Here is a 26,605-nt window from a genome sequence, read left to right as displayed (position 1 = left end):
TGTTGATGATGAAAAAACATATTACATTAAAAGTGTGCGTATTTTGTATTTTGTATTTAATTAACATTTTTATTTGCTACACTTTTCTGCTATTCGACACACTCGTCAGCATAAATGAGACCCGATGTTTAATTTGTGAAAAAAAAATCCAAATATTATAAATGTCTGGTCGACAGAAAAAAGAGAGCTTTGTTTTGTTTCTACACACAAAAGTACTGAAATTAAATTAACACAAACAAACTAAAATACATTTTATATAATATATATTGCTGAATATGTACCAGGTAACCTTGAACTACACCAATCGCTTTTGGTAACGTTTCATTTTTTCACCATTTACATTTTAATACAACACAAATATTTATGGCATAACTATTTTTAATGCGATTATTTACTGATTGACTCATTTAATAGGCTTCTCATATTTCAGACAAAAAAAAAATTATACTGTAATGGTGAAGATGTAGACATCGATTACACTGAAAAATCTGTGGGTTTTGGGATGAGCTATTGAGCAATGCATTTTTGTATTAAATATGATAATTGAAAGTGACCATAATTGCACATAAGAAAGGCAATCATAAGTTGGATTAACTATATCTATATATATATATATATATAGTACAATAAATAGTTTTTGTATTTTTATACTTAAATTAAAAAGTAAAATATAAAAGAATTATTTAAAAATGAAGACTACAAGTAAGTATTATACATTTCTTGAAATTATTTAGTTAGAATAAAATAACTGTACTTTTTAAAATTATTCATGTCCGTGAAGTATTGTACTAGATTACGAAATGTTAAGAAAAAACTCACAAATATTTTAGAATGAATATATTTCTTAATTAATATTTTTGAATTCGAATAATTATAGGAATACTATAAATGTTTATTTTTTGCCAAGTTACACTATATATGTAAGAATACTTATTCCATCGTGTACCTATCTATTATCTATAAAGGTTTTTCTCTCTAAAAGGAGGAATTATTATGAGTCCACATAAAATGGTTTTTTTTATTTTCTCAATTTTCACAAACATTTCTGAGAATTTCTGAGAATAAGTTTTGAAGTTAGTATATTTTTAACTACGTATAGTTTACAACATTCGTTCGTGGAATACATAACTGTCACAGAAATTATTTATCTGAAATACAAAACCAACAGTTATATACGCCAATGGAAACGTACTGTGCCCTGGCACTCTTGCACCACGCTCCGTTTGAACGACTTCTTTCGTCATATCTGTCATTTATAGCACTAGGAATTCTGCAGAAGTGACCATCAAAACGGACACCAAAATGACAAAAAACACGACCAAAGACAATCTATTCCACATACACACACACACATCACACACACTTGCAATCGCTAGTTTAAATGGGTTAGTTCTATCTTTTAATCTTTTAGTTATATATTTTTTCTGAAACGTGAATACCTATATCAGACATTTTAAATGAGGCAACAATAATGACCTAAAATAAAATACAATAATAGTTAATATCCTTCCTACCTACTTTGAAAATTATTTATACAGTCGGATAACCTACTTCAATTATTAGCTTTGTTAGTTTTCACTAGTTTTTTGAAAAATAAACGATTTTACACTATTTGAAATGGTTATTACTTATACAAACTAATCTAAAAACACACTTTTCTTATGGATCGGACGTAGTGGAGGTGGAGCCCGTACTATTTATCCGACGTAAGCGATTCATCCAGCTTATGAAAAGCAAATCTTTCGGTGAGCATGAATACACGTTAAAATAAATAAAATACGAGCGTTTATAAATGCCTACTTAAACTATCCCAGGTGTAGAAGAAGCTTCTTCTGACGGCATGGTCAAATAAATAAAACCACGATTAAAATTTGTTGAGTAGGTAGATATATATACATAGATTATCAACTCGTTAATGATTAATTAAAAGGGGTTTGTTTTTTTTGGGAATGTCACATTTTGAGTTTGTGCTTACAATTATAGGTATTTACAAATTATGCAGATTACTTCTTTTAAGGAAAGGGTGAAACATTTTTCAGTTCATACTTATAAATTGAGTATATAACCCTAAAATACGGGTAATGCATTTTTTATATGTAATATAGTAATATATCTATTGTTTTTGGGTAATGTAAATTATTTTTCCATCCTCTACATTTTAACACAATTTATACATATTAATAATTTAACTATTTTACGATTACGTACCTACGATTCAACACGCTTTCTCTTATTTCAGCTAGTGATTTAAATATTTATCGTAAAAAAAGGTAAGAAAGTGCATATATTGTTTGCTCCTAAAAAATAGGTCACAATGGGGGCAAGGTATTGTGGTGTTAAATTTGGAAACTCAAAGTGGCTATTATTACATATTAAAAAGATAACTCTGAGCGGAGATCAGTGAACAATAGTGTTTAATATTAAGATATTTTTAAACTACTAGTAAAATTAAATAAAAATGAGTTTTTTAAAATAGTATTATGAGTTAGGCATGTTCTCGTTCGGCGGATGTGGTGGTTACGGCCATAGTTGGTGTGACTTAGATGGACGCAGCAGGAAGCAAATAATTTTGAAGACCTATCAGGAATCCTTAAATTTACCTCTGACAGAAGTTCATGCGCATCGGTGGAATCACAAACAAGTTTGCTGAGAAAGTGTAAGTTTATTTTATTGTTATAATATTATGTCATATATTATAAGACTTTAAGTGTTTACTAGTATATACTATATAGTACATAGTGTACAATTTGTATTTACTTTACTTATAAGTGGATATTGACATACCGTATATAGAATGGCTAGAACAGGTTTGATGATATAAATTGCTTGAAATTGGTTTTAAATATTTTCAAAATTTACTATGTATAATTATGTAAAATTGTAACAGTATAAATAGTATTAAAATACACAATTTTTTTTAAGTTTCAAGTTCCTATGATTAGAAATAACTAAAATTTTAAAATATTTATATTACGTTTAAGTTCATATTTCTTCAATATTTTATATTCAAATTTTTATCGGATTGAGCGCTCATTAAAAAAATAGTGTTGACTATTAATTTATGATATTTTTCAACCTCTAGAACAATAACAACTTTTAAGTGCCTTGTACGTACTACATTTTCAAGCATTTTGACTCCGTGAAATAAAGGTTTACATTAATTTAAAAATATTATTTATCAATGTATATTGAAAACAACTGATTTTGCAATTAATGACCTTAAGTGAATATTTGATGTCTGTAATCTATGAGTGACTCGGTCATGAAAACATCCATCTATCGAATCTCTTTTTCTCGAGATACACTCCAGATTTGTTTGCTTTAACTACCTATCTATTTCCAACAGGTAACCGGTCTGCTCAAATCTCTTAGGGGTTTTGGGCTCACACGATTAAAACCACCACCTCAGTTCCGTGTCTGAAATTTGTACTAACCCTTAAACCGTGATCGTTAATCATGTTTTTTTTTATCATTTCGGACAATAAATATAATTTTTCAAAAAATTCACTACTCACTCTATACTTTGACACTCCATAATCGTTATTGGTAAAGACTTAAAAGCAAGTATTTTAAATACTCGTTCTATTAAGTATAATGAAAATGAAAAGTTGTTATTCAAATTTCAAACTGAGGTTTAAATTTACAGACAAATATGCTGACAGTGTTGCAGTTTCAATATGGAAGAGTGCTTTAATCAATATAATCATATCTTGTTATAAAATGTTATAAAATATTAGTGTCACTAAAAGTTTAGGTTTTTAAAAACTTATATTTGTAATTTTAAACATATGACTCAGTTAATCAGCGCGTGTTTTCGTTGAGTTATATGCGGTTCTTGTGTCGCCGTCGACGATGTATAATGTATATTATGCATAATAATATGATGCTATACATTAAGTTTAAATTATACAACGGGTCCCGTGTTCGCGAAAAATTCCTTTTAGGAGATATTGTACACTTCGGTGACGTGAGAACTTTTCAACACTTGTATTACACAACGACCTAGACAACGAGTAAAAAAAACATTTTCTAATGTTTATTATTATAATTATTTTTTTTATGCTCGAAGTAGGTTTTTCTCTTGTTAGCTTATTTTTCATTCCGTTGTATCAAACTGTGTGGCGTGTTTATGGAACTATTGTTCGTATTAACAATTTGTTCTTTTTTCCTTGTTTCTTGCTTTCATAGAAAGCTGTATTGATATTCGCCATTTTTTCTTGATGTACTATTATCATCTGCACGTCATCTGAAATATATTTTTTTTAAGTATAAAAAACTATCATACAGCTGTAATGAATAAAATCAGAACTTTAATTTAAGAAGAATACTCGTTTCTTCTACATAGCATATAAATATTAAATGCTGTCTTCGTCCAACAAATGTACAACATGACAGATTTGTGTTAAGTAGAACCTATTTTGTTTAGTCAGCTTTAATAATTACAATTAATTGATTTATTATCAAATTTATTTAAGGGTAAGCATTTTAGATCTAGAACATCTCGTGTATGTTGTTATTGATCTTTTAATTTTTAAAAGATGTTATGTATTTTAAAGTTTTAATATTATACATGTCGTTATGAAATATACATAACTATAAAGAAAAATTTTTCTTGGATATCATAAAAACAACCTATCCCTCAAAATGTAGTGTCTATATAATTTATGTCTACAAACGTAAGGTTTAACATACCTAAGCCTACTAATCATACTCATACATCAATAGTATCAATAAGTATACGTTTTTAAGAATGAAGATAACGGTCTTGATTCTTCGTAATGACGATATTTTTTTGAGGCAGACCTCAAGAAATAAGGTTATAAAATATAAATACAACTAAAAAAAATTAAAAAAGCTAAAAAAATATGATATATTAATCGTTTCACTAAAAAATTAAAACTTTTAAGAGTATTAATTTTTTATAAGAATTTAATTGATCTAAATTAAATTTGGACGTGTGTTGAAATATCATTAACTGTAAATTAAGTTGTCGTTTTTTTATATTACATGATATTCAATACCCATGATATTTCACTACTACATATAGTGAGGGTTAATTACATATTCTCGGTAGTTAGCCAAAATTAGGAAATCAATGTTTTTTGTTTAAATCGTACAATCAACCTTAATTAAGTTTTAATACATGCTCTACTACTTCATAACTCAATTCAAAATAATTAAGAGCCTTATGAATTGTATTTAAACTTACTGAATGAAACCGTGAACATTATAGTTTAGAAATAGTTGTTATTTATGAATTATTTACTATTGCCTATTATTGTCTATTCTTAATGCCTATACTAAGTTACTTCTTTGATTTTTATTTGTATATAGTATATAACAATGGAAATATCAAATAAAAGTAAAAATTGAAGATACTTTGGTTTTATTCTCATTAAAAACCTTGTGACAAGAACTACGGAGTACTTGTGTGTAATACCAAGCGTTTTATATGTTATTTTAAGCCAGGTACCTAAGTAATTTTTTACACAATTATAATATTATTTGGTATAGGTACTAACCTGCTTATTAACTTAATACCAACGTTGAGAATATTGTTTTTGTTGTGTTTAAATTATAACGGTTGTATAGAGAATATTAATAAATAAAATACTAATATTTATTTTATGTTTAGATAATTATAATATTGAGAAAAAAAACGTCATAAGCTTTCAAATACTACTACACAATAATTAAAAAATAATATTATGTAACCTGATGCTGAGGTGGGTATGCCACAAATTGTTTACGATACAATTCTTCAATGATATATCCATATAATATAATTAGGCAAAGGCTGCAAGTTTTGGTTACCATTTAGGAAACGGTAACTTCTAGCAAAATTTAGGCGTAACCAGCCGTAACTAACCGTCCAGCTTTATACCTATCTAACCATAAAATAATAATATATTCAAACTTTGTGAAATCGACCACGCGGTAACCCAAAGTTATGTTTCTCGGTCATCTCTGAAGTAACATGAGGCAATTTCATTAGTAGTCACTAGTCAGGCTGTGTATAATAATATATTTATTATACATTTATTTAATAGCAAAGAAGATTAAAAATAACTATGATGTTTACGCATTGAGTAATAGGTGCGAATAGGTACGTATTGTATAGTTATGAGCACTCAAGTACTTAATGATATAAACATATTAATCGCTTGTTCTCATATTAAATTTTGAGCGGAGCCATGGATGTTTTGCTTTACAAAGATGTAATTTTTTTTTGAATTTTTAATGTTTTTGATTGTTATTTGTCGTCACGTCTTTGAGCACCAAAAATGCTTAGATTATCGACTATGTGATAGCGTAGTGAATCTAGTCGATACTTGGCGGATGAAAACTCAAAACATCCCAGTACCTATTATTCTTAATAATTGGGAAAAACAAAATAAAATGTTATGAAAAAACAGACATTTTTTTACCAGTATTTGGCAAAACAAATTTTCTTATTTTGTTGTAGGTAATTCAAAAACGAATAACCACAGATACTTGAAAATTGAAATTCACAGAATGATCATGTTATCATTTTCTTCACACAGTAAAATATTTTGTCTCGTTTTCATCAATAAGTTTCTTGTTATTGCGTGAAATAAGAGTTTATAGAAAACGTGAAATATGAATGTATGATACAATGTTTAATATATAAACTAACTTAAATATAATTTTCTTCCAAAACCCGTTGGAAACGTGTTTAACGCTTTTCCGAGCTGGTAAACTGTACATTATGAATACATATTTTGTACTTCCATAAAATTCCAAGCTTGAACGGACATATTATATAATATTGTGTTATACATTATTATATTATATCCAGTGAGAAAATGTACATGTACGCACACATATAATAATATATAATACGTATAAGTCGTTAGAGAGGAAGGGGGTGTAGTTAAATGAATTAATCCCACTTACGTGGTACCGATAAATGCTACGTCTGTCAGCCAGTCACACGCTTGACCGAGTTTTGTGTTGCAAGAGGGTAAAATGAATGTTATAACGCTCTCTCCCCCGCACACACACGCACACCCACCCACCCACACGCACACGCACCTCAAGTCCGATGTCCGAGTGTAGCACGATGTCTGTATAATAAATGGAAGGACATTTATGCCGCACCGAGATAGGGGCAGTTTGTATTATATTCGTCGGATGAGCATTTCCGCGTGCACGTTCGGTTTTCGCAATTTTACAATGGCTATACACCGTTGATCACTCGTGAGCCACGCGAGTATTTATACCTACGTCGGTATCACGCAATAACTTATTATTATTTTGTTCAAATGTTTTCCGTTTACTGCTATTGGTTATTCTTGTTTTTTTTTTTTTTTGTTTTCCTGTTTAAACTTATACAGTCCAAGTACATCACTTCGAGTTTATTAAACTTTGTGCGGAACAGTTTTCGTTAAAAAAAAATCTTACGCCGTAGAAGTGTATATAATGCTATATATTTATATTTATATAAAAATACAATTGAATGCTTCAATATTATGATGACGATGTTGACGATTATCACAATGCAATTAAAGTATACTAAACTATTATACGGTAAATTGTATCTTATTTTTTTCGACTAAAATGCAGATAGCCGAGACAAAACTTAATTTAGGTATAGGTTTTCAAAAACAAATAATGGTCAACAAAATATTCTTCATTTTCTTTTTTATAATTATTATAATGGTTACAGACTGCAGTATATAGTAAACAAATTAAACTTATCTGTTACAATATCTATAAGTAGTAAATAAGTATACTTATGAATCATGATTGTTTGTTTTAAATTGCATTAGATAACTATGATTTGTGTGATTAGTATTAGTGCCTAATTTAATGATAGCGAACCTATTAAAGTTATACTCTTGTTAATTTATTGATGTGTTGACATATTTTGCTAAGTACGTCTCACATTAGATTTGATTTCTAATGGTAATGGAATATCTTCTTTAGTCGTTTCTTCTAAAAATTCCGTATAATTTTGTTTCGTTTTGAGCAAAGCTTGTAGGTCATTAATTCTAAAAAAAATTTCATAGATAATTATCATTTTAGTGCTATTATCGCTGTGAGCCTTATACACAAAAATATAATTAAACAGTTATTGATATTATGTGATGGATTATGGATATTGACTAGGTATATTTTATAAACTATAACTAAAATACAAGGTTGTAAAACTAAATAAAATACATTTTTGATAAGTGAGATTTCACTAAGCAAATAGTAGTACATTTTGTGTTTATTCGATATCAGTTTTGAAGATGACATGCACGACACACTCAATATTTAGGAGGTTTGATGTTGAGAATTTTAATGATATTTTGACAAGAATTGAAATTTAAAACCTTAAATACTATTTCAAAGTATTTCAAAGATCCAGGATAATATGCATTTATATATATATATTTATTAATTTATCTTAATTTTTCATAGAGTAAATTTGTAAGTTTTTTTTATAGGAAGATTTAACTAACATCTTTCATTGGTTTGCGATGATGATGCATAATATGGGCTTACAGCATTTTAGACTTTTGCAGCTACCTTCAAACAAATTACAATTTTAATATATGGTTACGTCTTACGTAATGCGTTTACAAAGCACTGAAAGCATTTTTAAAATTCGGGGAAGTAAGGTTGTAGTTTTTCGGCCCCCTGGCTACACGACTGAAGTATTTTAAAAGATTAAAAATGGTCCCATGTCAGTACCAAAAATGGTTAGTAACAAGATTAGATATTATAAAAATAGTTTCACGCGGGACGGACTTACGATTATATTATTTACAGTCGTACAAGTATAATAAAATATTCACACTACTTTATCAATGTCGTAGCTTTTTTATAAATATATACAGTTACAGTGTGTTTCTTTTTGAAGGCAACACTAAATAAATTTGTTCAGTGATATCAGATTGATATGTGGTTTTCGGGAGGAGATATGGAATACATAAATACACATTTCTTGATGATTTTTACATTTTTAGATCTTTTCGTGTACGCATGCGCAATACAACTTGCATTTTTTTAAACGGCAACAGGTGTTTTGAATACCAAATTCAGATAGAACAAATTTTTTTAAGTAAATTTGGTCGTTTTTAACATAGCTCTAAAATAAAAATTGATTAAATGACAACGAGTTAAAGTTTCGATTAAAATTATTGCATTTTAGTAAATTTGGTTTATTTAATGAATGGCTACAAATAAAATAATCATAGAGATTATAAGTAATTACCCACTTGTATCACGAAATATAACAACAAATCATAAAATTAATAATTTGAATTGAAACTTTAATTATATAAGTTATCCATGAGAAATCTATCATATCAGTTTGTTTAATCTTTTTTTAGTAAATTAAACATTTACATCTAATTGATGTTAATTAATTCCTCAAAATTAAATTTAAATGATTTAATAATGTCTGTAAGCCTACGGATACAAAAAAAAAAAATACTTGAAATTATATAAAAATTCATAAAATTCTAGTTCGATTGTTGAAAAATTCAATAATTTTAATCGAAACTTAAAACTCGCTGTCATTTAGTCAATTTTGATTTTAGAGCTATAGTGAAAAGGATCAAATTGAATTAAAAAAATTAGGTCTATCTGAATTTTGTATTCAAAGCACCCGTTGCCATTAAAAAAAATATAAGTTGTATTGCGCATGCGCACACGGAAAGATCTAAAAATGTAAGAATCATCAAGTAATGTGTATTTATGTATTCCATATCTACTCCCGAAAACCGCATATCAATCTGATGTCACTGGACAGAATTATTTAGTGTTACCTCTTTAAAAAGAAACACTACACTGTATATATTATATTTGTTTTGATATCAATGCTGATTTTTTTCTCATTTTTTGTGAATGAAAAAAAAACAAAAAAAAAAATGAATCTTTTCGAATGAATGATTTGGATTATCTTGAAGCTATCAAAAAAAAAAAAAAAAAAATCGTCACTACATATTATTTGTTGAGAAGGAATCAGTTTTTCAGGCCCATCGAGTCAACCACAGTACGTGTAGAAAAGCCACGTAACCCTTGTGCACACGTTGGCCGCCGAAGTTCATTCTTAACGTGACTAGAGTATAAATTAAGACGATTAAGTTCTTTTCAACATATAAGACGTATTGTGAACCTTTAGTAAGTCTATTGTGAATACCGTATCCGTGACTCTGTCCTGCGCAACTCCATTTTCGAAGGATAAATTACGGGTGGCTATATTATAGGTGTTCTATTATGTAAGAGAGCCTATATAGTTTGTTATCATTGACTATAGGTATCTGAGTAAATAGTAAGCAATGAAAGTATGTGATCCTTTTGCAAATTCCTTAAGTAGGTACCTACAAAAACTGCGAGTTCCTGGAACATCGACTGATGTGTAATTTGCCAGTATACGATGTACATTAGGTACGACAATTAGAACGTCTTAAAATATTGCAATAATGTTATAATGGAAGCACAATATATTTGAAATATGATGAATTCTGTTTTGATCAATAATACAAATCCGCAAAAGTAAATATTTCAATCATTACAAATTCTCGATGCAGGCTTATTAAATATTAATAAATTGCAGGGTGTAACAAATCAATATATTTATTTCTGTATTTGCTTCATAAATTATTTTGTTATATTTATATTTAATGAATATTAGAATTAAAAACGAATGTATTCAATAATTTGAAATAAGAAAACGTATCGATAACATGATTTGATTATTTTAAATCTATATGTATATATAGAAATATCAGTATTTAATTTTAGCATGATATCAATATTATTGTAAAAATGAAGTGTTCGTGTTTATATTTACTTGCGTTATTTACCTATAATTGTACAACCTCTTTAACGCATATCGAAATATGAAACAATGAAATCTGTTATGTTTATAATATACTATATACTTAATAACAATAATTACTATACTTACTGAAGATTTCGATTACTTACTCTTGTTCATTGAACGGCTTAAAATGATTTGGTAGCGTTTTAGCATTTTGCTCATTTAGTATTTGACGGATCATTTCTGTAGCCGCGTCTTCTTTGGCTTTTTCTTTTTTCGAACCTTTACCTTCAACTACAAATAAAGTTTTATCAGAATTTTAAAGATCTATTCCATTATTATGACTATAAATTAATCGATTATTGAATGTAAATTTTATAATTGGTTTTCAATAAAATTATGTCCTCTATAAAATCTAGGAAAGTTGAATTTAATAGAACGATTTTTTCCGTTACACTTTATCCGGTGTCAGCCGGTTATTAAATTACAGCTCGGAAAAAAAATTATATGAAGTGCATTTAAAAATGTTCGTATAAACTAGAAAAGTAGAAACATTGTTTAAACTGTAGAATGATGGATGAAATATCTAATTGGTACGAAAGTTAATTTGTATTCGTTTGTCTGTGTGGCGTTTCAAATAGAAAAACTAGTTGTTTTTACTGAAAATTAATTAGAAAGTAGAAGATTGCAAAATAATTCAGACACGAGAAATAGAACACGAATTTCTTTCGCTAATAAATCGTGCACTGCAGTCTGCGAAAAGAAAAACTGTACATTTTTTTCGGATTCTGTTGTCGGATGCTGGTTTTTTTCGAAATAAAAAAAACGACAGGATTATTGTTTAAAAATATGTCACGCTTACGTTTTGCCAGTAAACCCACCGTAGAGTCCGTACAGAGTGCAAGAATAGTTGTATATAGTTTTGTAGCTGGTGACATCGGTGCCGATGATACGGTAAGTGGGTTTAACATCCGAGTCGACGATTCTGCCGTTCAATATTTCAAAAGGCGACCAGAGTATGGAACTAGCTTCTTTATTGCCTTCGTTCTGCAATCGACAATAACGCAATGCATTATAATATTCCGTTGAACCGTCGAAACGGTTAAATTGTTTTGTACAAATATAATAATAGTGAAACAGTCGTCGTCGTCTGCTCGGCTTTTCAACCGGAGTTGCAGGCGCAGTGCATTTATATGTCGACCTTATTCGAACCGCGTCCTAAATGCAGTTATCCGATTGAGTGGTGCCGCCTAGAGATGCCTCGTTTCTATAATCTACAAACAATATTCATATAGGTACCTAATATGCGCGGGGCGATGCAGCTTTATAGACACGCTCTATTTCAGAAAACATCTTTGAATATATTTCTTCCCCGAGGTACTGGGAAATTTCAAGTCGTCGTGAGTGAACATTTTTTTTATATTATTTTTTTTTCTTTTACCATCAGTATTGTGTTAAGTCTATTGAATGACAAAATACGTCTTTAATTGCATACTCCGAATCAGAATATCTTTCCAACTATGCACCGATCTATAAAAATTATCGGGAAGTACCTAGGTCATTAGGTTGTAGGTAGGTACATAAAGTTTAGATGTGCGGAGTAGTGAGCTAACATTTCGTGGGTATCCTATTGTTGACCACTCCTCTCTGTTCATCAAAACTTTCATGTCATAAGTCATACACTATTCTTTTAATATTCAATTTTTTATGATACTCAAAAATGTAATAAAATAGAAAAATTATATTATCCATGTCTAATTATTTGATCGTGTGAACGGGGCTTAATAAGACTAATGTTTGTTATAACGTAATAATGTAATATTATTGTATTAAATTAAATAATAGTCCACATGGGTACTTGTTTGTTATCGCTTCGCCACCATTCAGGTGACCTTAAGTCACTTAGGGTCTTTGCTCAATCTAAAACTTCGATGTTCATCATCGATATTTATCTGTATTTAATAGATATCTTACGTTTGGTGGGTTCTATTTATAGAAAAAGGCTAAATACTACTTTTATAACTCGTTTATAATTATGAGCTACCTGCTAATCGGGGGCTGCACCTTTTTATAGGATGAGAATGGGAGGTGACTAGAATGAGCCGCACTATTCCATATTTGGTGCAATTTTGCAATATTACAGTGTACTAGCTAAATATCCCGGCTTCACCCGTGTGCAGTTTTTTTTTTTTGTTGCAAATCTTATCTAGTATATACCTAAGCTATATTATAGGTGTACCTCGGTATTAGTGATTCTCAGCTTAAGTGTATCTTAGATCAAATCGGTGGACAAATCGGCGTCAGTGTACTTAGCTTTGTGAAATAGTTTGACCTAGGAGGGCTACCCCAAGTCGCGGATTGGATGGAGATTCTTTTCTACATTTTTTCTGATACCTCTCAAAACCAGTTATATAAGTTATATCAGCATATCTTTAATTTATAATTTTGAAAAATCCAGCTTATTGCACACCAAGGCCATTTGAGTCGTATCTGCACTATTCAAAATTTCAAGTTTTTACGTTTTGTAGTTTTTGAGATGCAGTCAGCGGTATTTGGCATTTATATATATTATTGATTTTACGCTACGCCAGAGAAATTCGTCATAATATTTTGCCAAAAAAAAAAGATCTTTGTTATCGCTCCTATAATTTATTATTATAATACCAACGCGCATACGTTATTCGGTTTATTATCGATTATACTACTACTAACCTACACTGTTGTTATTGTTCGCTCGTGTTTAATAATAATCGCTATTTGTATACGTCATCCGAACGCGTGTTAGTCACTGTCGCCGCAGTAGTCACATTATACCTATTACTATCCCAAATAATATTGTTATTACGGTGGCAATACATCGCAGGTACCCAAGTAGTGGTCGTGGTCGTCGACGTTGCAATTACACCCCCTTCCCACCGCCTAGGTTGACTATGATTCATAATAATAATATAACAATATGCATTATTATTACTATTATGAGAATATTATCATTATTTGCAGCCGTCGTGTATGGGACTCGCGTGTTTTTTGTCAGCTGATCGCGAGAAATACGTTATCTACAAAATTGTGCTCTCCGCGACAATGAGGGTAGGTTCGGTTCATGTGGCTGTCCGACGACGATATTATGGACGAATGGTTTTCAACCGAAGACGTCGCGGTTTGTGACGAGCTGTGCGACGTCTCAGCTGGGTTAAGAGCCATTTTATGAGAAGATTTATTTAAAGACCTCCTCTTAAATCCACCCTTTGGCCGCGTTAATATGTTTTTTTTTTTTTAATCCGTGGAAACGTGCAATTTTACAGTGTCTTTATAATACTATATCCATTTGTCCACGTCGAACGTCGAGTTTCCACGAACAAATCGATCAGATAACGTATCTACAGCGCTTCAAGGACGTCCGTAGAAAATTACTTCACAACGTTCAAAATACTCGTGTGATACGATTTTTGAGTAGGCACTCGCGGCCTATCGTGACGGGGTCGTGGACGATTTTGTAAACGTGTTTGAAAATGGACACGCCCACATATTTCACCCTGACGGCCAGTGGTGGTATGTATGAGAATGTAGAGGACTCTGATCCAAGCTCAGGTTAATACCTCTATATGGGTGGGGGGGGGGGGAGCAGAGATTGGGTCAGGTAGCCAAATTTGGTCGTAGACCATTAAAGAAATACAGTTCTGCGATCTTATCCTCGTTTGAAAGTATTAAAATGGGCACATCACATCAGCGTAGCGAGTATAACATTACAATCGCTCACTGTTGAAAATTAACAATACTGTCGTCATTTAAATCATCTTTGGTTAATTTTATACGCATATTATGTAAATGTATAATGAATGATATATATAATTCTCATGCAATTCAAAATCCTTAAACGTATACGCATTTGTGTGTGTTGTGTAAGTATCTGCGGGCTTAATTAATTTGGACTAAATGGTCATATTGATAGGTACAAAGACGAGTATATATTATTATTAAATTGGAAGCATTGACGAGGAAGTGCAGATTTTTGGGTGTTAAGACGGTGTTAAATTAAAACATCCCTTGGCTACGTGCCTGATTATTGTTGTAATGTTGATCTCGTTGTCGATACTCGTCGCATCTTCCGAGAAAAAAAAATATAAAGTATTGATCTTCTAAAAACGGACAATAGTTGAAAACATGGTCTGCTAACGACACTGCGGAGTGCGGGTGATACTGGTACGATATGTACTATATTCAATGGAATATAAAATCTAACTATTTTTTTCTTTAGTTTCTCTTAAAATGTTATATTTTTCATACTATGTACATAAAAAATAATAATGAGACCACCTGCTGTAATTTTAAACTGACAACACTGCCTATATACGAGCATGGGTCTCCTCCTAATGTTAGCCTGCTGTGATCTTGTTTTTGTTAGCATAACGTGCGGATTTCGGGTCACGACGACTACGCAAACCGAAGAACGAATCGGACGAAAAGGAAAAAAAGTTTATTGCGTAAATACAACGGCCGAGTTTTTTTCCCGATCCCGAAAACGGTCACCCAGATTCCATAATATGTATTTACGTATATACCTCAACATTATACAGAAATAATCTTAATAATATGTTTAATAATATTATCGTGATTCGTAGTCTGCAGCAAACTGTATTGGTGGTCTTGAATGGGGGTGGGGTTACATTTTCGATATTATGGTTTGTCCACAGAATAAAAGGTCTTATCGTTGTGAACGGCGTGGTGGAAATTTTTGCACTACAGAGAATAGTTTTTGACAATAACTACGGGTTGGATTTAGTCGAATTGTACGTATTGCTTACATTTTAAAAAAATTATCAATAATTCATACAGCATATGAATTACAGCCGTATGATAATCAAACACAGTACATATTACAATAACTTGAACCTACCTATTATCAATCGTGACTTGACTACTTTTCCTATTATATTGAATAATACACCTCATTAAAACGTTTTTACTTCCGGGATGAAAAATAAAATACCTACTTAATACAGTTAGTAAATAATTTTAAAGTAAAAATATTCGTTTCAATATTATAGGTACCTATACAAGTTGTGAAATAGAAATATAATATTAGTAGAACGCGAACGAGGTTTTTAAAAAAAAAAGTTTTGAGTTATTAGCCCACTCGTGTATGCCACATTCTGTCAATTTAATAATACCTATCATACACCTACGTGACTTCAAAAAGATGTATGTGCTACGTCATTTATTATTTTAACACCAAATGTATACAGACAACTGCAGTTCAAAGACTGTATATATTAATTAAACTGTTTTCAACGGTGACGGTGCAACCCGGTTACCTATATATATATGTTTCCGGGAATGTAGACAAGTTTCAACAATGTTATTATTATTGTATATACTATTATAGGTAGGTAATAGCTGCAAGTTTGTAACACCATGTTTTAAGTATCTTACACGATGGTTATTGAGCAGAACTACAAATGCACGGTTACGGTTTTGAGACGACAAGTCGCGTACTAATGCACCCTAACATTGGTTATTACCACTCTCGATTCTCCGGCATGGCAACATATAATATGTACCTGAATATACCCCGACATATCGCCGGGCGCATGTAAACTTTGCCACAAGTACCTTTTTTTAGTGTAAATTCCGCCAGGAAAAAAAAACAGGTAAAATCGGGTTCATATAAACTCTGCCAGTGGGAAAAATTAAGTAAAAAGAAGTTCATGTAAAATTTGTCAGTGAAGAAAATCAAGGCACAGTATACAATTAATATACAGAACAGATAGCATGTACATTATCATAATATGCCAACAAATAAACAAAAATTAATAAAAATAATAATTGTCAGAACAAATCATCCAAATCGTCATGTGTAGGTATTAATGTATTATCATAATAAATAATTTTGTAATAATCGTAAATTATGTATCTAGCAACCCTGGTAGGTATGTTATGTTATGTTATGTTATAATATGTGGAACTAAAATGATGAGACACAGTTTGTAGATATTCTGACATCTCAGTCTAATATAAATCCGTTATTACAACTATTTATAACGTTTTCTAATACCATCATTTTGGATTTTTGAGCTTCTTTAGTTGAAATAGATCATATTTTATTAAGTTTACAGAAGCACTGGAGGAGTTTCCATATACATATCTATTACAGGTAAGAAAATAAAAATGACGGAGTTTACAATCGCCAATATCATCAGGGATGATTCTTTATCGAAAAACACTCATTGTTTAAAAAATTGTTAACGTTTTTAAAAATATTTTTTGGTTTTATAATATTAGGTCGTTCCAGAACACTCCAGTTCTTGATATATTTCGCATTGAAATTTAAAAAAACATGTTATCATTCGAAAAAGTAAAACTTAAAAAATGATATCAATAATGGATGGTTAAGAATATAGTTTTTTTCCTCAAAAATCATATTTTTAACGACCTTAAATTAGGTAAAAAAGTTTCATTTTCAAATATTATCGACAACATTAATACCTAGTTTTTGAAATGACCTAGTTCATTTTTAGTAAGTAGTTTTTGAGTTGTTCGATAAAAGAATCACCCGGTAACCTAACTTTATACTATTAAAATATAATACATTTACCTAACGTGGCTTTTTATTCGGCTTTCAAGTTTATGTATATTAAAAATATTATTATTACACATATAATTTGACACCTACGATTCTTATGATTTTTTTCTTCTTTTTTTCCAACGCTCCTGCATCATATTATTCATAATAAACCCACCCGTAAATATTATATACTCGTGTAGAAAATTCGATTTATATGTATAAAAGTACTCTTGCTATATTCTGATTTGGAATTAAGAACGTACGTCGTCATTAGAAAAAGTAAAAAGTTCAAATTTTTCAACAATAATACATTTTAAAAGATTAAAGTTTTTTTTCGATAATTTATATAGTTTAGTAGCCATCTAACATCATAATTATATTATGTTAATAGAATATTTTCATGAATATTATATTTTTTTAAATTAATGTCTCCATATTGTATAAATTCATGCAGGCCATGGGTCATTTATCCTTAGAACTCAAAATCAAATAACTTTAGAGTTTAGAACTACTCTTTCGAATTTCGATTTTAATACTTCAACATTTTCGGAAAAATGAACCACCTTATAATCAACAGTTGAAAAGGGGCGTTCTCATATGAAAAACGGACGTCTGTACCTCTACTGGACACACTCCTTAAGTAGCACAAAGAATCTCACTAATTTGTAAATATGGTGTTTTAATTCGAAAATTTCAAAAATCAGATTTTGAGCTGCCGCATTATCGAAGAAAAAAAAAGGGCTCGCGTGCTTGTTGAACCATCCTGTATACCGTTATAATGTAATGCAGACGGTACGGCGAGGTACCCATAACGTGGCCTTAAGGCGCCTCCCGAGTTTACGTATATTAATAATATTATTATTACACATATCATTCGACACCGACGATTCTTATACAGTCGCTGGCAACCATAATATATCATATGATTTATACATAATAAATCCGCACGTATGTGAGCGTGTTACAAACGTAGGTGGTATACCCGGTATATGTATATTGGCCTCGGGTTGATTGATGGTCGGTATGTTTTAGAATTTTTTTTCTCCAACACCGCGCGGAATCCTTTCAGGTAGATTTTCTGTGCGGATAATAATAATAATAATAATAATAAAAAAAGAAAGAATATTAAAAATGAATGATTTTTTTTTTTACTAACATTTCCCATTCTCTGCCGCGCTGTTTATTTTCTTCGCGAATTTCGCCGCGGTTGATGTATCTGCATATCGCGCCGCCTCCGCCGTACCCATCGAGGGATATTCTGTCGGATTTTGTTCCGATAAAAATTTAATCCTGCTTCGATATTACAACATAGGCACGTTTTTTACGAATCGTATATATGATGCATCTAATAAATAACAAAACGACCATACGTTGCATTTTGCAGGCACTTGATGTCTTGCACGCGGATTGCTGAAGGTTATCGTGCAGTGGTTATGATTCGAACGATCCAACTGTTCTTAATATTATTTTTGGTTTTTAATTGCAAAATCTGTTCGTGAGTATCGAATGATTAATAACCGAATGAGATTTGAAAAAAAAAATACTCGATTGCACTGAATGAAAAAATCCTCTCATTCGAATATGGTTCTCAAATTTTATAATATTAATCTAATGCAATTGTATTTTTTTCAAAACAGCAATAGTAATCGACAGTTGTAGTTTGAACAATTATTGGTGGTAAAAGCGGTGTAATTAACATTACTATTTACAAACAGTCGAGTTCACTTATAAATAAGAATTAGAAAAATAAATTGCTGTCCCATAAAATAACAGTCGTTATTGGTATATAATATAATATTACATGGGTACAGAGTACATAATATTATTGAGTACATATTTAATTTTTTTTTTTTTGTATTTATTTAGTACGTACATATTGCATTATTTTTTTCATACAATATATACTCAATTATAATATATTACGTGGGATAGATACATGCGTTTTTAATGGAGCATTTTACCTTTGTTCGAACATAATACAATTTAGAAACTGACTAAGTTTAATTGTATAAAATGATCAATTTTTTTTATTTTTATTAGGAATAAAGGCTTCGACTACTTAATTTTGTTAAAGTTTTTTTTTTTTTAATGTTCCCCATACATTTTAATTAACTTTTTAAACGTAGACCGTTTAATAAATTTAAAATCGAAACGAACATTTTAAAGCATTTAATGGTATAAGAAATTAACTATTTAGTTTATTTTTTATTTTTTTTTTAAAAAAACCATATAATTAATATTCCATTGGGGTACTTCAACTGTTGGTTTGAATGAATTTGCAATACGATCATTGGTTTTGGGTTTGAAAGCTATAATTTGTTCTAACCCATTAGAAAGTTTTTAAGACTGTACCGTAGTAAACATCACGTCGCTTTGCAATCAGCTGTTGCTGGGATTAAAGTTAAATTTGAATGGATTTATATTAAAACTTTGTATGCGGTGATTAATATTCTTCCGAATAACAATATTTTTCTTAATATATTATTTAATTTAATAATAGATATTTATGTCCTAAACAAATTGTTTTATTCGAGTTTCTCGGTTCATATTTGAAATACAAATGCAATCGACCGAAATATGTTTTTTTAATTCCGTTCGCAGTAATTTTTTTTATACCATCGGTGTTTCAAACTTTCTATACTGTTCTATTTGCTTTTAAAAGGGATTTTATAATATATTTATTTCATTTGTACAATAAGTACTTAGGCGAGTTTAAATGCACTAGATTGGCAACACGTTAAACTGACTTCAATAGCTTGTGAGATTTTGCTGAACTTTTAATCTAAAATTCCGTTATATTTTATTTCCCAGAAGGTTTTCGAAAGTATTGAAATAACGAAAACATAGTAAACACTACTGCACTGTGCTTAATGTTGTCCACAGTACGAATCAAGAAACAAATTTATCTTCTAATACTTTTATAAAATTATGTTAGTTACGTGTTGTTTGTATAAACATTTGTTTACTGAATAAAAAATATAACGAGGAGTAATCATAAGTCAAAACGATAAGCTTCTTTGTAGATACCAGCTGTTAATTAGCAAATTGGACGAATAAAGCTAAGACAACATTCGTACGTACATTACATTTACATTATTGTGTTCTCTATTTTATAAAACTGTATACTTAAGATTCAAAGTACGATACAAACTTGTTGTTTAAAAACAAAACGATAACCCCGATAACAGAGCGTAATTAAAAGCAAATTATAACAAAACGTAATAATATGTTTTTCTTCCTACGTTATATCGTATTAATATCCATCCGTACCCTGTTGGTTAAACATCATTAGGGATCATTACTATTTAAGTACGTTTTTTCATCTTAAGTTTGGGGAGTTCAAACCAAAACCTTGGCATTTCAATAGAGACGTTGAAATAGCTTAATATTATACGTAATTGACAATAGTACTGCAGCATTTGAGACATTTTTAAAGTCAGGACACATCATCAGGGATGTTTGACTTTTCATAAAAAAAGTTGTACGAAGTTACACACAGCCATGTTTTCAGAGCTTAAAAATTGTAAAGTCCGTAAAGGTTTTCATAAATTTGATTACAAGTTTTTACTCGAACAATTCATTGTTACATTCTTACCTTCGTATCTCTTTTCTTTTTTGTCATGTTTTTTTTCAATTCCAAAGGTATTGTATTCGTCTTGAACTCTGACAACGTAAATGTTGTGAACTTATGAATGATAAAGAAAATATAAATAACTAAACGTTTTAATATTTCAATACCGTCTAGAAACTTGTAATCATTCGGGGCATTTATCGTTTCCACCACTGAATTATATCTTTCGGCGATCGAGTCTATGGTTTCACTGAACAATTTTACCTTTCTCCTTTTCTCGACCAACGCTTTTTGTCGAATATTTTCTCGCTCTTCGTTTTGTATTTCTGAAAAATGTCCACCATAAGTAAGTGTACCTAGAGCGGCATATGAGTAGCCGATGTAAATATAAATAAAAAATATGTTCACTATAGTCGTCGTCCATTTTAAAAAACCTCGTCCTGTTCAACGAATGGTCCATTACCGAGTCGGTTTTCTCCATCGTTAGCAATTGTCTGAGTCTGGTAATTAAATCATGAGCTATTTCTACTCGGTCCATTAAATCCTCCATTTCCTCATACTTTTTTTCGGTCTTATCGTCTAATAAAAAAGTATGTTAGTTAACAATGTCTATATATAATAATGTCTATCTACGATGCATAAAGTATACATTTTGAAGCGGGAATTTTATCACATCTCAAATACGAGTAAATAATTTCGAACCATTCTTTTTGAACCGTTGACTGTCAATGTACATCTTTGTGATGAAGTTGTTGACCATGATGATCACTTGCCGTTTTTCGATTTCGTACGATTCAGCATTCTTTGGATCTTCATGGATGTTTTGGCCTTCCCATATCCGTAATTGATGAGTTTGATGGTGCTTCGAAGACGTTCCACAGATGTCTTCTGGCTGTATCTATACGTAAAAACAAACTTAAATTAATTGAATATTAATTTTAAGAACCAGCTTAAAAATTTTAAACATGAGATCAGTGAACAGGAACGTAAATTTGTTCAATCATTGACACATTCATATTTTTGATAATGTTTAATACACTATTTATAGCATATAAAATATTATATAGGTACGCTCGTTAGTGTAAAATATTTTGTCAAAGCGTTGGTAAACAATATTTATATAGGCCACAAAAAATAAAAGCCACACTAATGGTTAATTTGTTATAATTAGATCGAAATAAATTGGTGAATTCATCTAAATATTTTAGGTTGATGTCAATTCCCATTACTAACGATGATTATTGTATTCATCGTCGTAAAGACTAAATTGCCGGACTGGTTCCATGTTCATTGTTTTGTCAAGTTCATTCTAGTTCGAGTTAATTTTTAAAACCGCAATAACAGTCTAATTTCGATGGTCAAAACATTTTATTATTAATTTATTGTACGTTTTGGTTATTATTGATTATATTTCATTTGCATTAAAATAACAACTGAAGTGAGTTTTTAATTATAAACTATTTCACATACATTTCTTAAAACAATTTTGTGTTGTTAGCATTGCTAATAGAGTGAATTGACCAATTACTACCAAACTTAGAGGTAAAAATATCATCAATCAAATCTCGTAAGCATTTTTTGATATTTTAAATTTAAAGTGAGTTATAACAATTTAAAATATTGCAGTAATTCTAAAATTCTCATTATTCACTTTAAAATTAAAATATCAATAAAACCCTACGAGGCTAATATTCTTACCTTAAAATTTGATGATAAGTAAATATCTTACTTTAATAGTAAAGTTAACAACGCAAAATCAGTGCTACTGATTGTACATTTTGCTATGTTGATATGTTGTGCTTTTGTACCGACTCCATAAATCCTCCTAATGCATATTATATGAGAAGGTAGATAATTATAATTGAATAATAATTGCCCACCTCATCAAACGCTTCAATTTCATCAGTGGTTCTCACCGATGTTTTTCGACTTTCCATTTGGAAAACGTCGATGACAATATTTATGATACCTATACAACAGTAGAAACACAGTGCACTTTCGCCGCCGACGCCGAACAAAACTTTCGTTGTAACTCGAACAGTTCTAAAAAAATATTATTTGCTTTTTTATTTTTTTTTTCATCGCTTTGTGCACACGGTGGTGGGCGGCAGTGGTGTCTCCATAGTGACAGTTTTTTCGTCCGCTTCGAGTTTTATGTATAACATGATTAATACCTATAATAGGTACTATGTACATTGGAAATAATAACATTTTCAAGCGCAATAATTGACTGCTATCACACGGGCGGCGGTGGCGGGTACGTAACGAAAAATATGAACGACTTAGGGGTATTGTATAGTCGTATATGTTTGTCGAATGGAGCGGAAAAAGTCTCGGTCGGGACACACACACACATGTTGACACGTGTGTGAGTGTGTGTTGAAACTTTTTGAGTGAAAAACACCTTACACTTGTTAATGACCTCCGGAAACAATGTTTCTGTATGAGTGTTTTCTTGCCGAGTGTGTACTACGCGTGTATAATACAAGTTTCGCGCACTATGCTCTGAACGAAATTTTTATTTCGTTTTCATTTTGATTTACATTTTTTTTTTTTTGTTTTGTTTTGTTATTGTTTTCGTTCAATTTATTTCTTTTATCTGCAGGTTGTTATCCCTCGTAGTCAAATAACCTTCAATTGCACACGGACACTTAAAACTTTTTGACGTGATGCTTTGTTTCGTTCTAGAAATTTGTACTGCACGACAGCTATAATAAACGTACCCATATAAAAAAATAAACGACGATAAAAAGTTAAATGTATTTGTAACTGTTGAAAGATCGATTGCACAGGTGTATGATAATATTATGCTATCAGATGCATTTGATTAAGTCGACGAAATATATTTGATAATAAATCGTACCGAGCGTATTTAATAAAATATCAAACCGTCAAAATATTTTTCGGAAACGCAATGTAATTATAATATTTTGAACGAGTCACTTTGGTTGCTATCAAAGTACAAAATCCAATGTCTTGGAAGAAATCTCGGGGAAATGTGGTTTTAGTTTGGAAAAAGGTAACGTCGTCTCCACGCACTAATTGAGCAATTCTATTTGGAAACTTAGCGAATTTTGGTGTCGATACCTCACCCACTATACGTGAAGTTAGCACAGAAAAGTAATGGTAATTTCTAAATAGTTTGGAAAATGGTATCGTTGAATAGTACTGATTTAATAGTAATTAATGGTTTTATAGCAGAAATTAGTGACCTGTTTTTTCCGTTAACTTCACGCTCTTCGTCATATTGATAAACGTGTAAACTCCTATTTAGTACGTCTCGCTGGTTTTTTCAGGGGATACTAAATTTTATATTATAGTTTTTTTGGCATTGTCTAAAATAATACCCTTCACCATTACCATATGGTCTAATTTAACTTTGGCGTCTCAACATACATGCCTTGTCCAGTACCTAAAATCTGACATCGAAATTGATACAATTATTTCTTCATACAAATCATAGTTAAAACGTTTTTTTTTTAATTCTTAACATTTTTTTAGATGGTTTAGACAATTTGTACAAAGTTTTCAATACGAGTTGGTTTATGATGAAAGCAAGGATAACAATAAGACGAAAAACATGAGGGCAAAAATCACCCATTGGTGACACTGCCTATAATTAAAATGTAAATAATAGATTCATTCATCTATCCGCTGAATATGTGTTTAAATTATTAGTAATTGACGAAAATTTAAAATCAAATTAAATTATGACACAATAGTGACTGATGAGTATTTTTCGTTGGATATCTGCAAGGTAATTAATAAATTGTTTGTTATCATTGTGTACCATGGAGTGACCGTACATTGATATCATGAATATTTGTAAAGACCAGCATAAATCTTAGTCAAAATGTCACAGATTATAAAATAAAATAAATGCTTTAAAATGTGTTGTTTATTAACTTTTATAGTTTTATAGACAAAAATACAGTGTTTATTGAATTTAAATAAGTATTTAATACATTCGGAAAAGTGCAAAGTACTAAAAACTATATTTTATTGCGATCAATTTATCATTGTATTACGCATGCGTATTGTTTTAATTAGAATTTTTAGAAATAAACTGATCTTTTATTGGACTATATTATACAATATTTTGAATTTGTGGCCCATAAAAATAGGAATTTTTAATAAAACCGTAGACGTTTTTTTGTAATATTCGTTGAATAAATGCGATTTATATGAACGCTATTTAAATACAACCATTAGGACATGTGAGTGAAAAATATATTTTTAAAATCACGTAAAGCTGATAAAGTTGTACTCGCACATCAGTAAATAAAAGCTACATCTGAATTGGTTTCCATTTTTAAAAGGTTATATACGAATTGATTTTTGGTTTGTTTCATAGAAGTGCATTCGATTTTCTTTCATCTAATAATATTTTCCATTCCATTTCACCTATCAAAAATAAAATACTGCAGCAAAGGACTGTCTAATCTACTGTAAGTATGTTTTTTTAACTACCAAAAACCATTTTACGTTGGAAATCGCCCAAAGGTCTCTATCAAAATAGTCGATATATAAGACTGAGTTAATATTGATTATACAATAAAAGCAACTCATATCCGGGAGCTTATTGTTACATCTCTATCTTGCGGCGTTTCCTTAAAAAGTACTATCAGCTAGAACGAAATGCTGACCCATATACATATTCAAGCAATTTTAATCGATTTCAGTTTTGATTGAAAAAATTCAGACCCACACAACTTCTGAAATGCTGGTATTTTTATTTTACTCTAAAATTGGTTAGTATGTTGTAGTTAATATTAGTATTATACAAATGAAGTCATATGTACATCTTTTTGTTTTATGTTCCTAAGTTGGTGATAGCTGAAATTATGTAATTTGTATTTAGTTGTCATCGGAATGTTGATAAAGTCCCTATATACGATATATCTACAATGAAAAATGCTCTTTCATAAATATTATTTGTTCGTTTCAAATAGTTCATAAAGTATTTATACAAAGTTATCTAAACAGTCCAAACTATGTATGTTGCCATAAAATTAATAATAAACCTTATCGCAGAGCCGAGCTCATTTAATTTTTAATTTCAGTGACATATTTTACTTGATTTATGTTTTTAGAACTATTAATTAAACGTTAAATTGTGAAAACGTTCTTCATTGTCATTCCATAAGATAATAGTCCGAGTTAAAAAGTAGTTACTGCGTAGTTTTTAAAATCTCCAATGTGGGTTAATGCCTTTCTAAACAGTTATTGCAAAAGATTTATGTTAGCAGAGTTTAGTGTTATTTGTCTACACGCAAACTACCCGTGACTTTTCTCATGTCAAGCTGGTTAATTAAAACATCAATTTGTATGCATATTATGATATAAATTAAAACCTTTTTAGGGTATATTTTGCTTTGTTTTTAAACAAAATCGAATGTTATTTATAACTATAAAAACGTGTACGTATCTTATTATTTTAATAGTTTTTAAATTTGTTATAATATAATATGACAAACGCGACAAACGAACACATTTATTTTTTATTCTCAACGAAATCCGTTTTTGCTGTGATATTTTTTTTGTATCACAGCTGGATATTTAAGTTAAAATTGTTTATAATTTTACACAGAAACAGGTATAAATATAAGGTACCTACACGTATTTGGTATTATTTGGCATTCAGCCGTCAATTGACGTTAGATTTAGTTTAAAGTTTGCGATTACCTCATAC

The 26,605-nt window shown here is 30.2% G+C and overlaps 1 protein-coding gene across 1 annotated transcript; it reads right to left on the bottom strand.

Moving 5' to 3' along the window:
* Positions 1-7,505: 7,505 nt before the first annotated feature.
* LOC111040257 lies at positions 7,506-22,910 on the bottom strand. Its single transcript, XM_022324090.1, has 8 exons — positions 22,794-22,910; positions 21,616-21,811; positions 21,322-21,492; positions 21,081-21,239; positions 20,938-21,005; positions 11,662-11,827; positions 10,948-11,074; positions 7,506-8,015 (listed from the first exon to the last, which is right to left on the bottom strand). Exons 1-8 carry the CDS (start codon positions 22,848-22,850, stop codon positions 7,895-7,897), a joined length of 1,065 nt encoding a protein of 354 aa, XP_022179782.1. The 5' UTR covers positions 22,851-22,910; the 3' UTR covers positions 7,506-7,894.
* Between the last annotated feature and the right edge of the window lie 3,695 nt (positions 22,911-26,605).

Source organism: Myzus persicae, unplaced genomic scaffold (genome assembly GCF_001856785.1).
Source record: "Myzus persicae strain clone G006 unplaced genomic scaffold, MPER_G0061.0, whole genome shotgun sequence".
Lineage (NCBI taxonomy): Eukaryota > Metazoa > Arthropoda > Insecta > Hemiptera > Aphididae > Myzus > Myzus persicae.
Note: the sequence above shows the minus strand (reverse complement) of the source record. Positions and strands in the feature narration are given on the sequence as shown.

Excerpts from the sequence above, each read along its gene's own strand:
- LOC111040257 (XM_022324090.1), bottom strand. The coding sequence starts at position 22,850 with ATGGAAAGTCGAAAAACATCGGTGAGAACCACTGATGAAATTGAAGCG. Across the intron at positions 21,240-21,321 it reads TAAAATGGACGACGACTATA|AAATACAAAACGAAGAGCGA; the intron begins GTGAACATATTT and ends GACATTTTTCAG. Across the intron at positions 11,075-11,661 it reads CACTCTGTACGGACTCTACG|TTGAAGGTAAAGGTTCGAAA; the intron begins GTGGGTTTACTG and ends CTTTATTTGTAG.